Source organism: Trichechus manatus, unplaced genomic scaffold (genome assembly GCF_000243295.1).
Source record: "Trichechus manatus latirostris isolate Lorelei unplaced genomic scaffold, TriManLat1.0 scaffold00027, whole genome shotgun sequence".
In the NCBI taxonomy this organism is placed as follows: domain Eukaryota; kingdom Metazoa; phylum Chordata; class Mammalia; order Sirenia; family Trichechidae; genus Trichechus; species Trichechus manatus.
In genome coordinates, this window is record NW_004443963.1 from 8,266,152 (window position 1) to 8,285,535 (window position 19,384).

The following is a 19,384-nucleotide window of genomic DNA, read 5'->3' on the forward strand; positions in this document are numbered from 1 at the left end:
AAAAGGAGACTAAAGAGGCACGCCAGCCCAGGGGCAAGGAGTAGAAGGCAGGAGGGGACAGGAAAGCTGGTAATAGGGAACTCAAGGTCAAGAAGGGAGAGTGTTGACACGTCGTGGGGTTGTTAACCAGTGTCATAAAACAATATGTGTACTAACCGTTTAATGAGAAGCTAGTTTGTTCTGTAAACCTTCATGTAAAGGACAATTTAAAAAAAAACAACAAAAAACGGATTTCAGCATTGGAAACCCTATCGAGCAATTCTGCTCTGTCCTTTAGTGTTGCTATGAGTCAGAATCAACTCAATGGCAATGGGTTTATATATACATATATATGTATATATATATTTATATTTTCAGTCCTTTGCTTATGCATTTATATGCATATGTACCTGAAGAGGTTTCTAGACTGTTTTTTTAATTTAGTATTTTCTCCTTTATAAAAAATGCAGATGTATCATATTATCAATATTATTCCTGTCATATTATATTGATCCACAATTTGCTTTCTTCCTCAGTAGAATGTCCTGAAGCTACACCCATGTTAGTGCCTAAAGAATAACCTCATTTTAACTGCTGTGCAGTATTCCGCGTAAGACAACAGCAGAATTTAAGCAGCCATTACCCTCTTGATGGGCATTTAGGTTGTGTCCAAATCTCACCTTTGCCATTACAAGTAGGGACGCAGAGGACATCTTCATATGTGCCACTTGCGCATGCGTGGGAGTGTTTCTCCATGTGGGTATTGAGAAATGGAATCGCTGGTGCTCACACCTAAAATGTTAATGGGACTGTAAAATTGCCCACTCAAATGACTTTGCCCCTTTACACCTTCTCTTGCAGTACAAAGTACTTTTTAAAAATTAGGAAACTAATCCCACAACATAGCGTCTCATTCTCTGAGACATTTGTGCTCTTCTCCTTGTCCCACTGCCCCCAGTGGGCAGTGTGCAAACCCTCAGGACGGTGAGCAGGGAAGGCCCAGGAAAGGGCATTGACCTCGCCTCCAAAGTGGCGGAGCTCTCCTGGGATATTTGGCTTGTTTTTTGAATTGGGTTAGATCTTTGTTTGTCCATTTTCCCCTCCTTGTCGCTAACAAACCCCAGACCAAACCCGTTGCCATTGAACCGATTCCAACTCATAGTAACCCTATAGAACTGCCCCACAGGGTTTCCAAGGAGCGGCTGGTGGATTCAAACTGCTGACCTTTCGGTTAGCAGCCGAGCTCTTAACCACTGTGCCACCAGCATTCCCCCTTGTCACTACCCCACTCCCTATCCCCCTAGAGACCATCCCCGCTCTGAGAACAAATAACACAGCAGCCAAGAAGCCTAAAATAACTGGGGCCATGTGATCTGGAGGCAGCTCCCAGCAGAAAACAGGCAAATATTGTCCCCTGCCTTCTGCCAAACACTCTCCAGCATCCGTGGTCACAAGGGTTAGTAAATCCCAAGTCACTGGGGATGGTGAGCGCTGCTGGAATCCCGGCCACACAATAACCTCTATTCACATAGAGAATTTCGAAATGGAAAGCAGCCTGTTCCATCATCCTGGCCTCCTTGCTGCCAGCCGGTGCACCCCTCCACAGCTCCTCCCCCTTACACACCTCCCTTGTCGCCCCCTTGCCCTGTGCTGCTGTGCGCCACCGAAGTGGAGACGCTTCCCTCTCAGCTCTTTCCTTCCCAAAAGGAAAAAGAATATTAAATCATCATTTTCTTTGGAGGCATTTTTCTTTCTTTTGAAAAAATTTAAATGAGGCCTTGAGTACTTGACAGGCTTTTGATATTTGAAGTTAATATGAAACAAAATAAATTTAATGTTCCTCTTGAAAATGTTCTTGGAGGCCTTAGGTTGAAAATCAGGCTTGGCACCATTCCATAGGAGAGAGAAGTCTGTTGTAATTTCATACTAGGTCACGGCTTCTAGACCAGGCTCATTGGGTGTGACTGATATCTGAAAGTTTGGTTCTTTCTGGCTTGATTGTTTATTCACAGTAACATACATTATTGGCTTTTGTAATACTGAGTTAGGCCACATGGTTCTAAAAAGGAAGGCTGAACATTTTTAGCTCTGAATATAACCAAAGGTTCTAGATAATAGGCGCGACTGTGTCTTGCTGGAAGACCACAGCTACGGATGTGTGTTGTTGTTGTTAGCTGGCGTGGAGTTGATTCCAACTCATATGCAGAGTAGAACTGCTCCATAGGGTTTTCAGGGCTGTGGCCTTCCAGAAGCAGATTGCCAGGCCTTACTTCGGAGGTATTTCTGGGTGGATTTGAACCTTTCGGTTAGTAGCCCAGCGCTTCACCATTTGCGCCAACCAGGAACTCCACAGATGGGTAGTAGAGCAAATCAAAGAGGACAACATGAAGGATGTAAAGGTCTCAGAGAATGAAATGATATGCTCTGGAGTTAGGTTCCTGTTTAAGGTGAAGGTATAAAATGGTAAAGGCATTTGAGTGGGCAGTTTTTCAATTCCATTAGTAGCCTTTTAAGTGTGAACACCAGAAATTCCACTTCCTGATATCCACACAGAGAAACACTTCCATGTGTGCAGCCCTATTTATAATGGCGAAGTGAAGTAGAGATGATTAGAGATAGGGAATAAATGGAACTGGAAGATTGAGCAGGATGGCTTGTAATGGGGAATGGTTAAATGCTCCCCAAATCATGTCAGCTACACTCAGAAGCGCTGGGCTGACAACCCCTAGCCTAAGCCCCGGCAGAAGCTTGTGATGCTCTGCTGTTATACACGGCCTTATTTTCATCACATAAAGAGGAATTGATTAACCAAAAACTGAGCAGAAGGATTCCAGAGCCTGACTGAGCCCATATCTTTCTGGAATGCCAACTTGTAGCTTGTAGGCCAAACACAAGGATATGGATTAGATCGTTCCATGTTCTGGTCCAATTCAGTCATTGCAATGACAGAAATAAATAATTCCCTGTTTCAGTCCATTGCTCAGCATTTGAAAGGGGTTGGGACAGCCAAATCTACAGGTCCAGCAAATGTTGGCCGTGTGCCAGGCTTTTCCCCAGCGACGTCATTTAATCCCCATGAAAACCCTGCAGAGTCGGTAGGGGTATTACTCTGTTTAAAGAGGAGGAAACAAGGCAGGTGACTAAACACAGCTGAGGGTCACAGTGTCACTCTACCCAAGAGGAAATGATGATTGATTCTCCCAGAGAGAACCCAACAAAGAGGAGGCTGAGCCAGCTGAGATTCTGGGAGAAGTACTTGGAGCCCATCTAACCACATGTTTCTGACTGGTTTGTCTACTCTGCAACAAATAATGGACTGTTGTTGGTGCTGTTGTTTAATAAATGGATTGTTTCTTGTTTGTTTGTTTTGATGTGTTGTGCTTTGGCCTTTTATAGAATCAGCCTCAGGCCTAAAGAGGGCTGACATGAGCCAAGCCCTACCACTTTGTACTTATTTATTGTTTGGTGGAGTTCTCTCCTTGGTTCCCATCTTCCTTCTGGTAAATTGTTGGTGGTTTAAAGACAAGGGCAGAAACTGTGTCTTCTCATTTACTGCTGTGTACTGCAGTGCCTGGCATGTAGTAGGTGCTCCATAAACATACACCAACTGTGACCAAGTGAATGTCAGTCCCCAGCAGATGGTGAGAGCTTTAGAAGCATCATGCCTGAGTTCCTACTCCAAGCATGGCTTTTCCCAGCCGAGTGACTGTTGGCAAGTCACTTCACCTCCCTGACCCTCATTTGTTCCTCCATATCATGGGGATAAGATTTCCTACCTCGTGGGGTTGATGAAGACAAATATGAACATCCCTGGCACAGAGCAGACACTTGAAAATATAAGTGAAATATGTTAATGTTAACCAGAATTTTCCTTTAACCACCTGGGACTTAAGATTAAAAACAAAACCAGAGACCCCTGACCTGTGCAAAAGCCTGTTTTCCTTTCTTTCCTCCTCCTTCCCTTTCCCCTCCTTGCTTCTGCAGTGTTCACTGTTGAGTGTCTCTCAGGGCACAGTGCTAGGAACTGTGCTAATATCAAAAGGAATTTGATTTGGTTACTGCCTTCGAAGGACTTTCAGTGTAAGGTATAAAAAACATTACTTGAATATATTACAAGAAACACAGAATAATACCAATTGCTATGTGCCGTCAAGTTGATTCTGACTCCTAGAGACCCTATAGTGCCCCTGTAGGAGAGAGTCCCCCATAGGATTTCCTAGGCTGAAATCTTCACGGGAGCAGATTGCCAGGTCTTTTCCCCTGTGGAGCTCCTGGTGGGTTCTAACCACCCACCTTTCAGTTAGCAGCCAAGCACTTTAAACATCACGCCACTACAGCTCCTATAATACTGATTGTTGTTGTTGTTGTTAGGTGCTGTCAAGTCGGTTCTGACTCATAGTGACCCTATGCACAACAGAACAAAACACTGTCGGGTCCTGTGCCATCCTCATGATCGTTGTCATGCTTGAGCCCACTGTTGAAACCATTGTGTCAGTCTGTCTGTTTGAGGGTCTTCCTCTTTTTTGCTGACCCTCTACTTTACCAAGCATGACGTCCTTCTCCAGGGACTGACCCCTCCTGATAACGTGTCCAAAGTATGTGAGACGAAGGCTGGCCATCCTTGCTTTTAAGCAGCATTCTGGCTGTACTTCTTCCAAGATAGAGATTTGTTTGTTAATACTAATAGTTACCGTTTATTGAGTGTTCACCATTTGCCAGTTAGACTATGGAGGGTTTTGCATGGATTCTTGTATAGTCCTCAAGGCAACCTTGGGAGGTGGGTGTTGTTTACTTTGTGTTACAGATGAACGCAGTGAGAGTCATAGAGTGCAAGTAACTTGCTCCAGACTGTGTTGCTTGTAAGTGGCGGAGGCAGGATTCTAACTCAGTGATCCTTGACTCCAAAATGGGTGCTTTTTAATACTGTAGTTCACTGTCAATCAGTGGAGGTTGTTAGAACCATGAAAATGTCTGGAGGGCTATAGCAATGGTTTATAAGTGGTGAGATCTTTAGGAGCAGAAGATGTATCTCCTCTATCAAAATATTCTCATGGTGTGGACAAAACAAGGAACCCTGGTAGCACAATGGTTAAGCATTCGGCTGCTAACCCAGAGGTTGGCGGTTTGAACCCACCAGCCACTCTGCAGGAGAAAAGACCTGGTGATCTGCTTCTGTAAAGATTACAAGCTAGAAAACCCTATAGGGCAGTTCTGCTCTGTCCTATAGGGTCGCTATGAGTTGGAATTGACTCGATGGCACACAACCATGACGTGGACCTAACACAGAACCTGGTATTTAGAACTTTGCAGCATTCTACATGTTATCAAATGAATGAATAAATGAGTTTAGTAAGGAAGAAATGATTAAGAAGTGATTAGGAGATGGGGCAGGATGGGAATTAAACAGTTTGATGGAAGAGATTTGAGTCGAGCCTCAAAGGGTAAAGCATGGCGGAGAGTGTCATCTCCTGTGCTGGGAAGATCACGGGACATATGTGGAGGTGGAAAGTAGCGAGATGTATTTGCAGAACAGTAAACACCCAAGTTAGCTGGAGAGAAACGTACATGTAGGGGAGAAGGGCACGAAAAGCCTGGAGAAGTAGTCAGGGGTTCCGTAGTGGAGGCCTTGGATGCCAGGATAAGAACTTAGGACTTCTCTGGGAAGGCAGAGGGGAGCCATTGAAAGATTTAGACTACTGCCTTGCTCTGATTGCTTAGCAAGTTTTATTTTCCTCACATATTTTACGGTGTTAGATCTCTCTGACGTCCTCTGCAATGGTCTTTTGGTAAAACAGAAGAAACAAGTTTCTGTTCTAGACATATCTTCAAAGACTTGAAAAGTGGAAACTGAACTGAAAGCCTGTGTGTCTACTTATGAAAACATAGGCTTAGATGAGAACAGAGGAGAAAATAATGCCAGGCGCGGAAACATTGGTGCTTCGTTGTAAAATGCAGATACAAAGCTTTCTCAGTGTGCCCTAGGATGCCACGTGTTGAAACCTTGCGAGGGGTCTTTTTAAAAATGTATACTGCAGATAATGACTCATGTTAGCTAGCCGACTGAGTTCATTATCTCTCGATAATAGGATAGGCTCAATTCAAATATGATCAAGTTGTTAAATAGAAGATAAGAAAATAGGAGAAGTGGGGAATTTTTTTCTGATCATTAAAAAAAAAAAGGCCCAGGTATAATGAAGCATTGTTCGCCATGTCAGACTAATGATGTCCTTTAAAAGAGAGGAGGGAAAGGGAAAATTTCATCAGATATGAAGAGAAATAATTAACTGCCTTTCTTTCTGCCATGCCTTGGTCAGGCAAGCGGACATTCCAATTAGGAGCAGATAGTACACACACGGAGCCTCTGGATTTGTAAGGAGGTTTGGGGACAGGTGTCATGATGCTATTCCTGTAGAAACCTCATCAAGCATCAAAGTTGCCCTTCCGCTCCAATTACATCTGTTCGTTCATGGAGCTTATTAAAATGCTTCGTAGTCATAAACCACTAGATACCTCAATGCGAAGACACTCCAATAAGAAGCACAAAACGTGGGTAGAAATGTAGTTATTTAGAAGGCTCTGGGCTTTGACAGGTAACTGCTTAATTAGTTCACACTGCGTGAACTCTGACTTACACCCATCTGATTCAAATAGTTTTTGCTGCTATGGGTTTGTTTAGTGTGATGTATTTTAATCATGATTTGTTGAATCTCTTGGCTAGATTTAGTGAGGGAACAAGCCACAAGAACAACAAATATAAACTGAGGCACAAAGGGGGTTAAGTAAAGTAACCTAATGAGTGAAGGAGCCAGGAATTGACCTCAGAGTTCATACTCTTTAACGCTGAACTATACTGATTTTGAAAGCATTATTTTCCACCATAGCTTGTTTCTCTTTCTACAATGGAGACTGGAGAATGGAGCCCCACCCCCTATTCATTCATTCAGCCCAGGTAGGAACCTAAGGTAGCCTTGCCCTCACATCCGGCAATATGAGACCCACACCTCAATGTTCTGCCCCCACGACCGCTGCTTCAGTCCAGACTATGGTAGTAGCTCCTAACTGGTCTCATTTGTTAATGCATTCATTAAACAAATATTAATCAGCTGCTATGTGCCAGACTTTGCTAGCCCACCTAGTCCACCCACCATAGATGTGCCAGAATGACCTAAGGAATAAATCTGATGATGGTACGCCCATGCTTAAAAAAAAACCCAAACTTAATTGGTTCTCTGTCATTTGAAAGGATCATACACTTCTTGTAAGATGAATGTGTGAATGATTTGAAGTGCACATTTGTTGAATGTGTCCATGAATTGTCCAAGCTAAATAACTTTTAGGAAATTATGAATAAAGATAAGGAAAGAAGGATACTTTCCCCACTCCCTATAGCTTGTAATGCACAAAGTTCCAACCACCCAAATTATACATGTGTAATCGCAATGAGTTGGAATTAACAGTAAAGGTTTTTGTTTTTTTAATTCATTAGAATGAAAAATTTTCCAAAAAATCAATAGTCTAAAATGTTGAAGTCAAAACTTTTTAAGGAGATCACTGTATGGAACTCTCAATAGTCTTAGACAAAATCTATGACACTTGGCGGTTACTTAGACAGTCTTTTATACTCAGTCCATTGCTGGTGAATACAGGATAGTAAGCTTTAAATTAATGTTATTACTGTTATCAATGGGATTATTATATATTCCTAAAGCATCTCAGAAATGCTCAGGTCTTCCTGCCTCTGAGTTTTTTTTTTTTTTTAGTCCTCTCTGAATACCACTCCACTGCTGCCTTCTGAAAATAATGTTTTCAAATTAACTCCTCAACTAAGGAATATGTGGAGCTTGCTAAGCTTTTGGGGCAGGCCATATTCTTTTGGGTGGTATTTAAAGATTGCCCCCTCCCTCGTCTTTTCTGCTTAGATACACGCTTTCCAAGCCCACATCTCCATTTTCATCTCTTCATCCTCTTGCCTGGAACCCTCTCAGTCCACTGGGGCAGAATACCATAATGGTTGGAGTAAGACAGACTCTCCTATTTACTAGCTGCATGACCATGTGCAAGTGAGTTATGGTGTCTGAGCCTCAGTTTTTTTCATCTGAAACATGGGTATAATGTTGTTGTTAGTTGCCATCAAGTCGGCTCCGACTCATTGCAGCCTTAGATATAACAGAACAAAACGTTGCCCAGTCCTGCGCCATCTTCATGACTGTTGGTTATGTTTGAGTCCACTGTTGCGGCTACTGTGTCATTTCATCTCACTGAAGATGTCCCTCATTTACGCTGACCCTCTGCTTTACCAGACATGATGTACTTGCCTAGCAATTGGTCTTCCCTGGTGTCATGTCCAAAGTAAGCAAGCTGAAGTTTTGCCATCCTCCCTTTTAAGAAGCATTCTTAGACTGCCAAATGAAACATTTTTGTTCGTTCTAATACTGATTTGTTTGTTATTCTGGCAGTCTGATATGGCTGTTGTCAAGATCAAATGAAGTAATGGGTACAAAGTGCATGGCACCTAGTAAGAGCTTCACAAATACCAGTAGTAGTAGTAGCAGTTGAAAAGTTCCAATCCCAATTCCTCCACGAAACCTTAACTATCCATTCTTATCTACACACTAATCTCTCTGTTCTCCTGCCTTCAACTGCACCTGTGGTCGGTAGTGTATAGCACTAAACTATTCTCATTTCTCGTGCATCCTTCTCCCCAGTAGACCGCAGAGTGAACTGGGGCATAGATTGTGTCTTATGCCAATACAAGTGACTACAGGAGCCAGACAAGGAGCAGAAAATAGGCTGGGTGTAAAAAAAAAAAAACAAGAAGGAGTGAGGACTCTGGCCAACTAGGGGGCACATGCAGCTCTAGCCAATTGTTGTCGTGCGGGAATATGGGTTCAGTGTTGCCAGATCTCAGCTTTTTCAAAAGAAGCCAGAAATCCAGATTCTTATGTGAAATGTCCTGAATTTTAAAAGTTGGGCCAACATTGTTCAGGCCCCACAAAGCATGTTTGTGAGCTTCCAGTTTGTGAAAGTTGTCTTACTCAGACAGTCTCTACAAGTTTGTGCATCAGCTGGTTTCTCAGACTCATTTTTATAAAGTAACAATGCTGTGAATGGCAGTTAGGGGTCCAGGCTAACCTAGCAGGATAATGTTATTCATACCAGACCTGAAGTTTAGGACCATCCTAAGAAATCTAATCTCTATCTGAAACCATTTTCCCATAGGGAAACACATTTAGAGTTCCAATTTATGATGTTCGGGATACATTATACCAGAATGTAAGCCGTCTCGTGGCATGGCCTTTGTTTTGTTCACCACTGTTTCCTTAAGGTCTAGAAGTGGCACTCAGTGTATGTTTGTTGCATTAAAGATGACCTGTGTCGTTACCCATCTGTCCACCACTAGACTGGTCACTGTGTGCAGGCAAGGATTATCTTGCTCACCATGGTATCCCCAGCACTTGATGGTAACAAGAGATCAATAAATATTGGTTAAGTGAAATAAATGACTGAGATAATCTATCCATCAAACATGTATTGAGCACCTAATGTATGCCATGGAATATGCTGGACTTTGAGGATGCAGGGCTGAATCAGATAGCATCCCAGCCTCAAGGAATTTGGTCGCCTAGAAAGGATTGCATAAACTACTTTCTGGAACATTTCTAAAAATCGTTAGGAGTCATTCAGTGTTCCCCTTCCCAGAAGAGGGGGCGTGAGTGAGATGACCTGGGACCATTCAGTGCCAGACTTTTTCATTTATCTGAGTGAGGCTAGGGTTGAATTCATCCACAGGGTTTGACTATGAAATGATTGAACTGATTTTCTTTCAGCCACATGTTGGAACCCTCACAGCCAAATGAGGGCTGTCCTTTCAAGTGGGCACCTCAGGAGGCTGTGTTCTCATTCCACTCCAGTTACAACATTGCTGGACCACTTCTTTGGCAAGTGCCCTCAGAGAGAGTTAAAAGCTGTTTGAGGACATTTGTTTCATTGCTTTAGAATCATGCCTTATTTTTTACTCCCCTCCCTCAAAAAAAATGCTTTGGGGAAAAGGGTTATTCCAGTCACTTTATACCCAAAACTTGGTTCCAGATGACTTTGGGTTGTTTCCGCAAATCCAGTTCGTGATCAAAGGAGAAATGGTTTCCATTGTTGAATTTATTGAGTAGCATGCGACGCAGCCTCTGGAGGCGGGGCCCAAAGAGAAGTCCCAAATTGTTGTGTGCTATGGCAGTTTTGTTGGAAGAGGTATTTAACCTTCCAACATGTCCGTGATGATAAAGGAGTCAAGATTCATTTGGATATCTAAGTTCTGATGTTTGGAGTAAAGGGCGGGGGGAAAAGGGCAAAACTGTATCTAGTTCACATTGATATCCCCAGTATCTAGCACAGGGAGCCCTGGTGGCATAGTCATTAAGAGCTCAGCTGCTAACCAAAAGGTTGGCAGCTCAAATCCACCAAGTACTCTTTGGAACGCTATGGGGCAGTTCTAATCTGTCCTATAGCATTGCTGTGTGTCAGAGTCGACTCAACAGCAACGGGTTTGGTTTTTGGTTATCTAGCACAGAGTCCGGACATACAGGTGCCCAAAATATTTTATGTTTTATGGAAAGGAAGGATGGGTGATGATGAAGTCGAGCATCTGCTACATGCTTACCTTTTTCCAGCCACTGTTCCAGGTACATGTCACACATTACCTCATCTGATCTTCAAAACAACCTTATGGAGACAGTTATAGTCATTAGCTTCAAAAGGAAACTGAGGCCCGAGGTTAAGTAACTTCCCAGGGCCACAAAGCCAGTAAGTGACAAGGCTGGGATTTGAATCAAGGTGGAGAGAGTTCCTACTCTTAACCCCTAAGCTATACTCTTGAGAAGGGAATGGATATAGAATCAGATAATTCTAGTGCAGCAGAGAAGGCCTAAAGAAGTCAAGAGGTTCACTCCCCACCGTGGTCATGAAACTCGTTTCTGTCAGCAAGTTAGTGGCTATTTGCTGTATAGCCTTTCCTTGACTATGTGTTTTCCCAGACCATCCCGCTGTTCCTTTCAGCCAGGACCAATCCTCCGCAAAGGATGTTAACACCAGCATCCTTTCCTTTTGAAATCCTTTACCATTAGAAATGGCTACACAAGTGAGTGTGTGGTCTGAGGCCTGAATAGTTTTTAGAATCTGGGGGGACCTGATCCATCCTGAAGGAGCCCTGGTGGTGCAGTTGTTAAGCATTCAGTTGCTAACTGAAAGGTTGGCGGTTCGAACCCACCAGCTGCTCTATGGGAGAAAGATCTGGCAGTCTGCTTCTGTAGATTACAACCTTGGAAACCCTATGATGCAGTTCTACTCTGTTGTATAGGGTCACTATGAATCGGAATCAGCTTATAGCAATGGGTTTGGTTTTTTTGGATTTACCCAGAATGTGGCCAGACAAGCCCAAGGGAGAGGGACTGGGAATTGGGCTGCAAAGTGACGTCTGATCCCTGCTCACCTACTAAGTCCATGCATGATGTCAGGCGGGTTGCTTTGTCTTCCTGGGCCTCAGTTTCTCCATCTGCATGAAGAGTGTTATTTCCAAGGTACATCCAGCTCTGGAGGAGGACTCGGAAGAATGGACCTTCCTTGGCTTGGGGCAGGTAACACATCAGTCACCTTGCTGACTGGGCGTTTATTCCCGTAGGCTGGAGGAGAACTATGAGATCGCCGAAGGGGTCTGCATTCCTCGAAGTGCCCTCTATATGCATTACCTGGACTTCTGCGAGAAGAATGACACCCAACCTGTCAATGCTGCCAGCTTCGGGAAGGTGAGTCAGCCTCACCACGTTTCCCCTCTTAAGTAATTTATGCACAGTTATTAATCATTTCAAAACATCCCACTTTTTAATTTTAACTACCAGAGTAAATAGTTATTTGCTGTCACAAAATTCAAACAATTCAGAAATATTACTAAGTAAGAAGTGAGTGTCTTCCCCGGAAACATGAATAACTTAATTTACATAAAGTTAACTTCTTTTTTTCCTCTGGGAGGCAAGTACTGAATTCTCAAGTACCTTGTGTGAATGTCAGTAAGCCTGTGACAGGCAAACTGCTTGGCCTACTAATATGAAGGCCTTGGTGAAACAAGGAAATGGCTTTGTATCATTAGATTTGAGTTTTGGGGTCCTCAGCTGGGAGTGGTACTATTTGTAATATCACAGCAGGCCTGACCATTCCCTATCCACCTTATGATAAAAATATATTCCACACATAGGGCTATGTTTACAAAAAATTATTCTCACTAAGCATTCAATTTAATAGGCTAAAGAAAGCTATTTGGGCATTCGTTAAGACTGATAATTTATTTGATGGATTAAAATCTAGACTTTATGACAAAAAGTATCCAGTTTAAATGGAGTTGATATATTTCAGCTCTTCCTCCTTTTATTAGCTTCTTTTTTCTGGATCTGCTAATAAAAAAAGGTTCCTGGGTGGTGCAAGTAATTTGCACTGTCCTACTAATCTAAGGGTTGGCAGTTTGAACCCACCCCGCAGCACCTTGGAAGAAAGGCCTGGCTATCTGCTCCCATAAAGAGTTCAGACAAGAAAATCCTATGGAGCACAGTTCTACTCTGCAACACATGGGGTAACCATGAGTTAGAGTCAACTCGACAGCAACGGGTTTGGTTTTGTGTGTGTGCATGTTGGCTAACAAAAAATATTTAGGCTTATTCTGCACCACCATTCCTTACCAGTTTTCTGAGTACAGGTGTAAAAGGACTGTAATGGCAGAAAGAGGTCAGCATTATAAGGTTAGGAATTCCCTTTTCAGACACCCGACACATAGATCATCAGCAGGGAAAAAAAGAACAAAGAGCAGTGTCAGCCTAGAGCCAGCTGCCCTGGAGAGTCCAAACACTGACTGGCTGAGGATTGGCTCCACTCAAAAAATGGGAAGAGACTCTGTGGTGCCTTAGGGAGGGGAAAATATTTTTGTGAGGCTTTTTTCCTAAAATGAAAAGTTTTTTGTTTTTTTTTTAAAGTCAATGGAGAAACACCTTTGCTATTTCATTCATTCATTTCTTCAGCCCGTCAGTATTTGCTGAGACAGGCTGTGTGGCGGGCACTATGTTAGGCAGCAAGGACAGAGAAGAAGAGCCTAGTCTGGGCCCTGCTGTGGAGGGGCTCACAGTCTAGGGAGGGACTTGCTTCCTTGGTGGGTGGGAGAAGGAAGAGCAGCACCGTGAGTGTGTGCAATAACAGAGTTTTGTCAGAGGTCTGTGGTCCAGGAGCATTCACCTGCATCCACACGTACCCTCGCAGCTACCATGACGGAGACTCCAGATAAGTCCTCGTAGATACGGATAAAAAGACCAGGAGTTCTGACTGTCCTGGACCGACTGCTTAACGTCTCTCAGTCTCAGCTGCCTCAGCTGAAATGGGGAATTAAGGTCGCTGTGAGTCGGAATCAACTGGATGGCAACAGGGTTTTGGTCTCCTCATAGTGATGCTGCAAGATTCAAGTGAGATGATGTCGCTGGGATGATGTAAGACACTGTTCCAGTAATTTAGTAAATATTTATTAAGCACCTACCCTGTGCCATTACAACTGGTTGAGTTCTTTTTGTTATGAGGTGTTTGTGCACACACACACGTAGTCCTTTGTTAGCTTAGATTCTGGGAAAAACTCACCATTTCTAGAAACTCCAATTTGCCTGTGTAAGGGCCTTCTTTCCTTTATTCTCAAAGACTTTTGTAACCCTGTTGTTAGCTGAGGCTTTCACTGGCCTCATGCTGTAGGTAAAATTATTTTAGCCACACATACTCCTGGCACACCTCAGTTCCATTCCCATTTTAAGTCTCAAGCCTGCCCCAAGATTTTAGCAAACCCCAGAGTCACCTTGACATGGGACTTCAGCTGCCACATATGCTACCTCTCTCTAAACCTGTGCTGTCCAGTACAGCAGCCACTAGCCACATGTGGCTTTTTAACTTAATTAAAATTAAACAAAACTAAAAATTCAGCTCCTCGGTCGCACTAGCCACATTTCAAGTACTCAGTTACCAAATGTGGCCAAGGCCTACCATATTGGACAGTACAGAATGAAACCACATCATCACAGAAAGTTTTGTTGGACAGTCCTGCTCTATACCATGGTGAGCGAAGGATGAAACTCAGCCTCCTCTTTGCTTTTCACAAGACAGTCCACAGAAAGCACTTGTGAACCCAGGAGACTGAAGTTTGTGGGAGGGGTTTGCCTTCCCAGAGTCCTATGGAACAGACATTGCCATCTCAAAATGCCCCTCAGGCTCGCCACCAAAATGGAGGCTGGTTCACCACCTTCGATTTCCCCACTAGTCCCAGCCATGCTTTGCTCTGCTCTGCCTCCTTTCCTCCTCCTCCTCCTCCTCCTCCTCTGCATCCCTTCTGCTTCCCCTAGCTCTTCTCTCCCCCTCCTTACTAGGACAACCCCCACCAAATTTCCTGTTTTCTGACCCTTGGTGCCTGCTGACACCTCTGTCTACAGGCCTCACTTACCCCAAATGGCTTTTCAGAATATTTTTCCAAATAATCAGTTTCCTCCTTAAGAATTACAGTGCCAGCTGTTTCCAAAATCGTCATTAAAAAAAGCATCCAAATTCCGTCTTGTCTTCAGTCCAAAAGCAAGGAAATACTCGAATGATATTAAAAGCACAAATGGAAAAGCTCTTTGCAGATGCCGTGCCATCGATTTCAAATGCATTGGGAAGCGAGGCTGTCCTCTCAGCCGCGGGTTTCCACACTGAGCATGTTGAATTGAAATCCCAGACACATTTGCCCTTCCTGAGGACTCTCAGCGTGCTGCAGCTGCCCTCTCCTTGAGAGAAAGGGACTAGTTGTTCTGGGAAACCTTGGGGTGTAATCGTGGACAGTCTTCCTTTGAGCAGATCCGTCCGAACTTATGATTCATCTATGAATTTTTAACTCAGAGCATGCGAGATTCAATATTTCAGCTTAGTTTTTAGAGGAAAAATGGATCAGCAATAGTCCCCCCACCCAGCTTGCAAGGGGGCTGAGGTGAAGCAAACACCAGTAGTAAACTCTCCGCAGTGCTGCCTGGCTGATACACTGTTTTTGTAAAGTTGATGGCGGCAATTGCTTTCTTCTAAGATTTTAAATATAAATCTTCCTTCCAAGGCTGTGGCCAAGCTCCGCAAGCATTGGCTTCCAGTAATGTTGCATTGACTTTGGGTCCCGGAATTAATTTAGCAATTGCAGGGAATGCTGGAGCTTCTAGCTGAACTGGTCTTGTGCCCATTTTTACTGCTGGCTACGGAAATGGAAGGTCATTGGTCTTGGAGTCACTTAACCTTTCTAAGCTTCCATTTCCTTACCTTTAGATGGGAATAATCCCTCACCAAATTTCTCTAGGGATAAAAAGAGACAGTATTTATGAGAGAATTTTTTTAAAACTCTGGAGTGTAGATGAAAGAAATTACCACTATCTAACATCGGCCCCACCCCATCCCGTCTCCTCCATTTTCTGACCATACCTTAGTTTTCTTACATCATATAAACCAGTTGCCATGAAGTTGATTCTGACTCATGGCGACCCCATGTGTGTCAGAGTAGAGCTGTTCTCCATAGGGTTTTCAATAGGTGATTTTTCAGTAGATTTTTAGGCCTTTCTTCCAAGGCGCCTTTGGGTGGATGTTCTCGGTTAGCAGCCAAGCACATTAACCATTTGTACCACCCCAAACTAGTTGCTTGTCTAGTTGTCTAGTTGCTTGTCTCTTGTCTGTCTCTCCCTCTAGAATAGAAGCTTCATGAGGGCAGGGACTTTTTTTTTGTTCACTGTGCATTCCCGGCACCTAGAACAGTGCCTGACATATAGCAGCAGATATTTGTTGAAGGTCGAATGATTTATGTTATTATATTTATATTATTTGCCAGAGACCATAGGAATCATTTTCCATGCAAGAATTTGTTGAACCCTCACTGTGGCCTATTGAAATTGGTTTTGTATCCATTTTCCATTAACCCACTTACTGAGTAGGGATGAACTTGATGAGGTATTAATGGAAACTGGCTATATTTTTATTTACCTTGAAGTGCTGCCTTCAAAATCCTCTGTCCCATCTCACTGCTCTGCACTCTGAGATCATTGCAGGGAAATTCCATAGCACTGGACCATGTTTGGAGCCCTGGTGGCGCAGTGGTTAAGGGCTGGACTGCAAGCCCAAAGGTCGGCAGTTCGAATCCACCAGCGGCTCCTTGGAAACCCTATAGGGCAGTTCTGCTCTGTCCCATAGGGTCGCTATGAGTCGGAATCAACTCAAAGGCAGCGAGTTTGGTTTTTGGTTTTGGTTTGGACCATTTTCAGCCATCAGGTGGGTTTTGGTTAGATAATAACAATTCTTTTTCAGGTATTGAAAAGTTCAGTTCAGTCCAATTTAAAACTTCAGTCTCACATCCAAGTCAGAACTTCTCCCTCCCTGTGACTCAGAATTTGCTCTGGGAAAGAGGGATGGGATCTGCTCTTTCTCTCCCCTCTTCTGGATCCTCCAGGTTTGGGATAGGGAGAGGGAGGGGTGGTGTTAGAGGAAGGGTTGTTTGAACCAGTTGGTGCTTTTGAGGGCTCCTCCTAGCTGTCAGTGCCCTCTGCTGTGACCCTCTTCCGTACGCTGTGGGGACGGGCTCAGTTGTGGTCCTTGGGGAGCCCTGTGGATCTTTGTCCACACTGGCTAAAGGGATGTGCTCTCCAGCCAGCCTCCTACTGCCCCCACCCACAGCCTGCTCTGCCCCTCCACAGAGGGGTCACCCTGTGACTGTGTTTTTGTGTCTGAGGATTTTGACCAGTTCTCTGTGCACCTAGTGTTACATCCTGATTCTTAGAGACTCCCAGATGAGCCCCCACAAGAGTGACTGCCTTTTGGAACAGGCTGAACTTGGTGAAGTGTAAACAGAAAATAGCTTCGCTTTGTTCTAGTCACTCCTTCCTCTACACCATGGTCAAGCTCCCTTCCCTGACCCCTGATGGGTTCATGGCAGCTTTAATGGATTTTCGGTCATCGGTTATAAGAATACGTGTCTTTTTTCAATAATTTAGACTCTTTCACATATTAAAAAGTTCAGTCCATGCAATTCAAAACTGCAGTGTCACATCAACTTCAGGGCCCTCTCCTACCCTCCACTTGGGTCTGACCGTGCATAGCTTGGGGACCCGCAGTGGGGAAGGGGAGGGCATGGCCTGGTCTTTCACTCCCCCCTGACCTTTCTCTCCTGCTGCTAGCTGCTTGTCAGGTTGAGAACTTTCAAAATGATAACCCTAGTTCTTCATCAAAAGCAGTAAAATATATTTTTAAAGAACAACAGGACTGTAAACAGAACTTATTTGAGACAAACACAAGGTAATAATAGGTATAGAATTGGCCTATACTTGACAGTACACCCAGCTAAATTTCCAAGCCATTCTTTTTAACAGCTGGTAGAAGTGTCTGGTCATGTCTAATTTATACTACAGCCTTCACAGATTTCTCATAAAATTAATAGAAATACCAAAAACTTAAATAGGGCTTTCTGTGTACCTAGCATCATTCTGAGCACTTTACAGATATCAACCTTGTCTAATCCTCCAAACAACTCTATGAGGTAGGTACTGTTATTATCTCCCACTTAATAGATGGGTTAATTGAGTTCTGGAGTGGTGAGGTAATTTGCCAAGGTCACACGGCTAGTAAGTAAATTTAGGATGTGGTCTTGGCAGTCTGGCTCGAATCCATGCTGTTAGACATCTCATTTACACAGAACAAGTTATTTTGGGAGTAGCGTGGGTATGTGTGGGGGCAGGAATTGTGCATACACTTGTTCTTTTGACTTTGGTGTAGTCATTAGCAGTCACCTAGAGACCTCTTAGGTGAAGGAATTGGGGAGAGGGTCTTGGTCTCACTGCCTGTCAGGAGTCAAGTGTGTTGGCATTGCAGTTACAGGCACCCTCACAGCTTCCCAGTGGGGTGTTCTCAGCAATGTGAAATCCCCTGCCAGTATTTTCTGTGCTGCTTCCTCCAGTGACACTTGGATTCACTCATTTATTCAGCATTCATTTGTCTTGGGTCCGTCGTGAGCCCAGCAGTAGTAAATGGAAGGAAGAAGACAGTCTCTTTCCTCCAGGGGACACGTGCACACGAATAACTGCAGAACAAGATGGCAAATACACCTCCTGAGTTGTGAACATACGGGAGTTGAGTGACGCGCTGGAGGGAGCTGCTGCCTCCTTAGGAGTGGGGGGAGGGGGAGGGATAGCCTGAGGCCAGGTCAGTCCTGGAAAACCCCCAGGTACTGCGTATCCACCTCCCCCAACCTGGAACCCTGGTAGATCTACAGAAGCTGAAGTGGGCATTTTAATTTCATCAAATACATCTTTCCTCTGCTTTTCCATTGGAGCACCACTGTGCTTAGCCACCAAGCCAAGCCTTTACAGAAAGAAAAACTGAGAATCAGATTTCTGAGCAAACAGAACATCTCTAAGTTGCAAATGGTTCATTTTCCAAGTGGTTGTAACAAGCACTCCAGGGGGGGTCTGAGGGTGAAAGAATGTCTTCATTGACAGACATTTATTGAGGGTCCACCATGGACCGTGTGCCGGGAGTTTCCAATTATGTTGCGTTTTGAGACCTGACCTTGAGGATCTTTCACTCTTACTTGCTGTGTGACCATGGGCAGGCCCCTTTGCATTGAGCAGAAATCGCATTTTGACAGCGTAAGCCCTAGAGCCAGCTATCTCATCTATAAACAGGATAAAGATAGCACTTAGTTCACAGGGTTGTATGAGGATTGAATGAGATGATGTGTGTACAGGGCTTGGCCCAGTGACTGGCGCAGAATCAGTGGTAGCTATCATTACTTTATGAATTCTACTTGAAAGTATTTTGGGATAATATGGTAAGGATCTTCTTCATGTGCTCATAGACTACCTTCCCCATTTAACAGATGGTGGGACTGAGGTTCACTCCTTGGAAGCCCTACAGGGCAGTTCTACTCTGCCCTACGGGTTGCTGTGAGTTGGAATTGACTCGATGGCAATGGGTTTAACAGGTCTTCTGGAATAAAAAATTGGGGTTTGATTGGAAAGGGGTAGAAAAATAGCCATTTTAGCCACAGAAGAGCATTTTGAATATCCGTGTATCTTTTTGTATGTCACAACTATGAAATGGAACCCAAGATCCTAAAAGAGTAGGGTGTACTCCCAGTTTATGAGCCATGTAAAGCAACATAGGTGCTACAATGTGATCACTTAAGACTGTGCCAGGGTAGTGTGATTTATGGTCAGCAATTTGTTGAACTTTTCAAGAAGAGGCAGATTTATGGATAGGCATAAGACAGTATTTACATAGTGTAATTTGAATATGTGCAGAAGGCCATTTTGTTGTTGTTGTTAGATGCCTTTGAGTCAGTTCC

At 43.8% G+C, this 19,384-nt stretch overlaps 1 protein-coding gene across 2 annotated transcripts in view; it reads left to right on the forward strand.

Annotated features, from left to right (window-relative positions):
• RFX4 (regulatory factor X4) overlaps positions 1 to 19,384 on the forward strand; it is a 195,538-nt gene that overhangs the window by 62,971 nt on the left and 113,183 nt on the right. For both annotated transcript variants that reach the window (XM_004373788.1, XM_004373787.2), the window contains exon 4: positions 11,651 to 11,774. In XM_004373788.1, the coding sequence (XP_004373845.1) occupies positions 11,651 to 11,774 (124 nt within the window). The remainder of the gene's footprint in view (positions 1 to 11,650; positions 11,775 to 19,384) is intronic.